Genomic DNA, 6917 nt, shown 5'->3' with positions numbered 1-6917 from the left:
CTTTCTTCTCCTCGAATTGTATTCCCTTCTGGTCTTCCTTCAAAAAATTTTCACTTGAGTCTGTCATTTATTACGATCAGTTCTTTTGTACTTCATATTCCTTTTTGCAGTATCTTTGAATCTCAGTCTAGGTCTAGCCTGGCCAACTTGAATTACCTTGCAGGCCACTTTAACCACAGAAAATCTTTTGAGGGCCACTTGTATACTGACAGAATTGAAAGCATTTTGCTTTCTCATGCTATTATTACAATAATGAATGATTGTTGATTCAACATGAAATACTATTTTGCAAAAACAGTATCTTTCTTTTTTATTTTTCATTACAATCTTTAATTTTTGATAAAACTTTTTAAAATGTTTGTTTAAATAAACCCATTTCAAGAAAGTATCAAGCAGGCTGCAAGATAAAAGTCTGTGAGCCTCAGGTTGGCTAGCCCTGGTCTAGGTCTTCCATGGTTTCTTTTCCCCTTGCATAGTTGGGAATAAAGGATTTGTCTGTTGTTGCTCATCCTGTGTATGTGGCCCAACCAATGTAAACTTCTATTAATGAGGATTTCCACCATAAGAGGCAGACCAGCACACTGGAGAGTCTCTTCATTCTTGATTTTGTCAAAGAAAGGGATGTTCATAATTTGTTGCAGCTGTCTCATCATATAGGCATGTAATTTGTCTACTTGAGCTTCACAGACTGTCCACATTTCAGCTGCATACAAGTGAGAAGAAAGAACTAAACCTTACATTTGACCTGTATAGAAACATTCTCTTTATGCCACAACCTCTCCTGTAACCTGTCAAATGAATCACTAGATACTGTCTTATAAAATGACATTTGATAATGTAAATCCAGATAAATTGTATCTCAGATGAGATGGTCACAGCTGGAATGCCTTAGATCAGGGTTATTCTGGACATTGAATGACAAGATGTACAGAAACAGACTGGATGGTTGAGAGAAAATAATATTCCCAGACTGCAACACGTGATGTGTTGAGTGGTGAGGATACAAACACAAGCACACACACAGGAGAAAATGTCTTGCCAATATTTGTTCCAGCTTTATGCATTCTAAGTTTTAAAATCCTGCTGAAGTCAACCTTGCCTTTTGGGATCCATCTGGGTTCAATAATACAAAATACCACTCCAGGGTAGAGGAATGACAAAATGGTTAATACAGTGAACAAAATACTTTCTGATTTTAGTTTCAGTTCTTTGTTTTCTGAATACCAAAGTAGGTGTGGTGAATATGCCTGTATTGAACCTACAAAATGGTATCTTGCTAAAAATATCTGGAAGAAGGTAACAGGAAACCCCACAAACTCCTTGTCAAATTTGTAGCCTTTGTAAAGGATACTTGGGAGCCTTTCACGATCAGATGGCTCATAAAGAATAGTTAATAGCTTATTTTGGTTTGGAATTGACTGCATGTTGTTGTTGTTGCTGCTATTTAACAATGCAAGCAACTAAAACCATGTCCCAAATACAAATATTATTCTGAATAGCAGCCAACCAAGTTGATACAGATTCAAGGAGTAACAGGTCCTCAACAGAACAAGAGTTTTCAATAGCTCAAGAAGTTCCATCTCTTCATACGTCTGTACCAACACTTTGGTTTTATGAAACAGATGTGGTGGAAGACATGGGACAAAGTATTGAAGGCCAATCTCAAAACACTGCATGCTGTAAAGGAGATGGCAGAGGACCGAAATATGTGGTGCATACCTACCACAACAGAACTGAGGTCCCAAAACCAAGGTACCATGTAAAAAGAGTTGGCAGGGGTGCTGGTGTCATGTAAAAAGCACCAGTGCTGGTGCCACATAAAAAGTGCCCAGTAAACTCTGTGGAGTGGTTGGCATTAGGAAGGGTTTCCAGCTGTAGAAACCAAGACTATGGAACCTGGTATGGCTCATGGCCCTGGCAGTTCCTGTCAAGCTGTCCAAGCCATGTCATCATGGAAAATGGACGTTAAATGCTGACGATGATGAAATTTGTCCACTGGAGAGGTTAAGGCTTGATAAAATACACTCTCAAAAGCTCCTTCTCGAGTCATATAAATTCTGAGGGCCAGTTTCCTGGATTCTGTGGCACACTTTCCCTTGGGATGGGATGCCAGTCCATTGCAGGAATACTCATTTTTTGTCAGCTGAGTGAAATGGAGCAACATGAAATGAAGTGTTTTGTTCAAGAACTCAATGCATTATCTGGTCCAGGAATTGAAACCACAATCTTACAATCATAAGTGTAATACTTCAACCACTAAGCCACGTGGCTGCACGTACACTCTTAAAAACACTTGTCATTTACACTCTGCCTTACTAACATTACTGTCTACAGCAATGGACAGCCTGTCATTCTTTGGTGGTATAGAGTCTGCTAAAAGATTTGGTCCACTCTAGCCATGTCTGGTAATACCTGATGCTGCTGAAATGCAAGAACCAAGTAGTTTGGCTATTGTCATTGTTGGATAGCCAGACTACTCTATCTAGACAGATCTGTTTAAATAGACCAACTTTTAGTCAGGTTAACCTTTTAACCTAAAAAAGGTTAAAAGTTAAATCATTAAAAAGAATTGGACTCAAGAAAACAGTAATTATTTTGCAAAGATATCTTTATTGTCTGTCATCTTTTAGAACAAGAACTGAAATAGCTGAGTTGTTATGAGTTCCAATGAAGCTGAAATATCATTTAAAAATGAAATAGGAACAAAAATACCATAACAAATGAAATTCATATAAAAGGAATAAATTATCCATCTTTAAAAAAAAATCAATTAATTTGTTTCATGCTAAATATCAGTTCTGTTTGAAATTTGCATTCTATGTTTTTTTAAAATATTTTTTTAATTAACAGAAGGGAAAAAAAAAAATAGATATCATATGATTAATTAAGTGTAACAGAAACATACACTACATTGGAAGTGTATGTGTTGCAAATAAAGATTAATATACCAACCCAAGTAATTATTCTAATGTATGTATATATATGTATATATGTAATGGGTTTCTTCACTGCCCCCATATTATCTTCTAGCCGACAGCTGAGACAAGGATTTCTGAGACAATAGGATCTGAAGAGCGTACAGTAAGTTGCATGGTTACACCACCCTCGGTTAGTGCTAACTTAGCTCGGAGCAAAGCATCGTGGCCACCACGGAATACACCAGCCAGATATAAAATATGTGAATTCTTTCCTGAAGGAACTTTATCAGATCTTTCACATGGTTGCATTCCAAGATACTGGATAATATTCTTGACAGCTTCTGCAAAAAAGAAAAATTGGAGCAAATAAATGAGTTGGTAACCTTGAAGCTAAGTACACAATAAAGAACATGTAATGGAGTTGATCTTTCACAACAAATAGAATCTTCAACATTGAAATGAAACATAGCTTTGGTGTAATATATATGGTTTAAACAAATCTAAGAGGTAAATATTAGCTGGTTGGCACTGGAAGGGTGCCACACAATCCCTTACATAAATGTTAGAGGAAAATATCAGAATAAGAAAACATCCAAACATAAAAACAATCCTTTCATTTTGTATGTACAAAATATTTACACATTGGGACAATCAGTAGCCAGGTCTGGTGTGGAAGCAACAAAGTCGGAGTTAATCATACTTTGTGAAGGCATTCTTCACAGAAATCCAGCTACAATGGAACTGGTCAAATACCGAGCATCTCGGGTCAGCAGCAGAGGCGAACAGAGAGTTGCTGGGGACACGTCTGCATAGTTCAGTTGCTGCATCTCGAGTCTGAGATACAAGAGAACCTTGCTGCTGCTAGTTTTCTGCGCATGCACATGAGGGAACTTCTGGCAGGCCTTCCAGAAGATTCCAACCCTGCACATGCTGGAGACCCTCAAGATGACGTCACTACACAAACTAAGCAAAATAAGACCCATCTAAGAGAAAACATTACAGAGGTCAGTAAATATAGGCATGCCTATGTGGTTGAGAAGTTTACTCCACAACCATGTGGTTTTAGGTTCAATCCCACCACAAAGTATCTTGGGCAAGTGTTTTCTACCATAGCTCTAGGCTGATTATGAATGATTTGGTAGATGGAAACTATGTGAAACTCATCATGGCAACCTCACTTGTGCTGATGGCATGAAAAGACCATGCAGTACACACTATAAAGTGGTTGGTGTTATGAAGGGCATCTGGCCATAGAAAACATGCCAAAGCAGAAGCTGGAGCACAATGAGATCTTTGTGCCCACTGAATGCAGTCAAATCGTCTGAGGCATGTCACTATGAAATATGAACATTAGATGATGAGGATGATGACAGATCATGCCTTTCTTTTGTTGAGCTTAAATCTCATTTGTAGACTCATTGTCTGGTTTAAAAAGCCACATTAGACACCATGATAAATCTAAGTTGTAAGTACAAGAAGTGGTCAAATTCTGCATAAGGTGTAGACAACCACCATATATATATATTTCAAGAACCGAAACATGTTAAATATCTCTGAGAAAATTATAAATTAAAATTCATTTTATATAGTGGCGTTTTCAAACTTCATTTTTATAAATATATAAATATATATATATATATATATATATATATATATATATATATATACACACACACAAACACATATATATATATGGAGAAAAAGAGAGAGACACACATGCACATGTGCGTGTGTCTATTTGTTTACATTTATGCTTCTCTGAAAATTAGATGTGGTGACATTTTCCCTGTTAACAAATTGTGTGCAAGCTTTGCCCCTTTGAAGGCATGTAGACCAAGTGAGCCCTTACTTGAAAAACTAGTGACAGTAGGGGAATCCAGTGGTAAAACAATGCTTCAATAATAGAGTCATCTAACCTAGTATTTTTGTCCACATTCCACATATGGCCACTTCATCTTTATATTTTTTTGTTTTGAGACATAGTGTATTTAAGACAGGAGGGTATGGCTGGAAGGAAACTTGAATGTTATTTCTAAGAGGTCCAGCAATCAGAGGATCCTTCACTGAATTCAGTGAGTGAAGTTTTCAAGTTAGAAAATACATACATACCTACATATATATGTAAGTATGTATGTATTTATATATATAAGTTAAAATTAAAATTTAGAATTTAAAATTTATGTGTTGGGTATGTCCCTAGTAGTATGCCAATACAGCATGTTCACTGCCTATGGTTACCTGGAATCATCCACAGTAATTGCACAATTATCACTGGATCTACATTAGGAATTCCTCAGTAGAGACAGAAGAAACTTAATTTATCACAACTACATAAAGTTTCAAGTGTATTCCATCTTCCGTTTCTATTATATATATATATATATATATATATTGCATGCACATACATATACAAATGCACACATACATTTGTCCATGCTGGCATGGGTTGGACAGTTTGACCAGGGCTGGTAAGCTGGAAGGCTGTACCAGACTCCTGTCTGATTTGGCATGGTTTTCTATGGCTCGATGCCCTTCCTAACGTCAACCACTCTGAGAGTGTAATGGGTGCTTTTACGTGCTACCGGCACAGATGCCATTTGCATGACACCTGTATCTGCCACGGCTGCAATTTTGCTCGGCTTGATGGGTCTTCTTCTCAAGCATGACATAATGCCAAAGGTCTTGGTCATTGCCTCTGTGAGGCCCAACACTCAAAAGGAACTCAGCCATTTTGCCTCTATACATATATAAATATACACAAACAAATTGTCTTTGATGTATTCTAAGGGTTTAACTGTGGCCCATTGAGATGTTGTAATTCAGTTTTAAGAGAAAAGATAAGGAAACCAAGAGGAGATATTTTTTACTTACCTTCCAGTGTTTTGACTGATGATAAAGAAAATGTGTCTTCCAGTTCATTGGCAGGACCAACTTCTTCCCAAGAAGCACCAAAGTTGGGTTTCATCACACGCTGTACATGGTCAGCTACACTAATGTCTATGTCTTCAAGCTATAAAAAATATAATGCATATGCGTGTGTCTTATTCATGGAATTTCTTCTTTTTCAATGTAAATTGTACAAAACCTGGTTAATTCTTCAATTACCGTATTTACCTGTCTATAAGTCCTATTATTTCATATATGATTTTAACTGAAAAAAACTGGGGTGCAACTTACACGCGGGGCAAAGCCAAAAATCTATGGAGCAAGTAATGTTTGCATCAAGATTCAACACTAAGTTAGGGATGCAGTTTATACACAAGTAAATATGGTATTTAATATTTCTTAACTATATTAGAACTTTGCTTTGCAACTGTGTTGTGTGAAAGCAGGTCTGACACCTCAATTGTGGGTTAGGGTTTTCTATTACAACCTCTGGCTGACCAATACACTGTGAATGGAATTTGGGAGATGAAAACTGTGCTGAAGCCCATCACCATATATATATATATATATATATATACATATACAAGTGCAGACATGGCTGTGCAGAGACCAAGTTTGCTTTGTAACCATATGGCTTCAGGACCAGTTCCACTGTATGGTACCTTTGACCAAGTGGTCGTCTTGGCTTGACTAATGCCTTGTGAGTGAAACCGATTGATGTTATATTATAGTTCATGGTTAGCAGCTGGGGTTGCAGTGTATGCGAATGTGATGACAATGTAAACTTCATTTGATTAAGGTATCTCTGGTCCAACGAGTAGCTAGCGGATTACCCCTCATTTGGGTAATTAACTTCTTCCAAGGTTCTGCTAGCTATGAAACATATGGAGCCTGGATTTTTATCTACTCCATTCTCTTATTTTGGATATATATGTGTGTGTGTGTGTATATATATATATATATATATATATATAATTAATTAATTAATATATATATATATATAATTAATTAATTAATTATATATATAATTAATTAATTAATTATATATATAATTAATTATATATATATATATATATATAATTAATTAATTATATATATATATATAATTAATTA

General features: G+C 36.2%; 1 protein-coding gene across 1 annotated transcript in view; it reads right to left on the bottom strand.

Moving 5' to 3' along the window:
- Positions 1–2590: 2590 nt before the first annotated feature.
- Positions 2591–6917, bottom strand: part of LOC106873628 (coatomer subunit gamma-2) — a 32708-nt gene continuing 28381 nt past the window's right edge. The window contains exons 24-25 of the mRNA XM_014921076.2: positions 5790–5928; positions 2591–3259 (exon numbers count right to left, since the gene is read on the bottom strand). Coding sequence (XP_014776562.1) covers positions 3027–3259; positions 5790–5928 — 372 coding nt within the window. The 3' untranslated portion in view covers positions 2591–3026. The remainder of the gene's footprint in view (positions 3260–5789; positions 5929–6917) is intronic.

The sequence above is a fragment of the Octopus bimaculoides genome, chromosome 15, assembly GCF_001194135.2.
Source record: "Octopus bimaculoides isolate UCB-OBI-ISO-001 chromosome 15, ASM119413v2, whole genome shotgun sequence".
Taxonomy (NCBI): Eukaryota; Metazoa; Mollusca; class Cephalopoda; order Octopoda; family Octopodidae; genus Octopus; species Octopus bimaculoides.
Note: the sequence above shows the minus strand (reverse complement) of the source record. Positions and strands in the feature narration are given on the sequence as shown.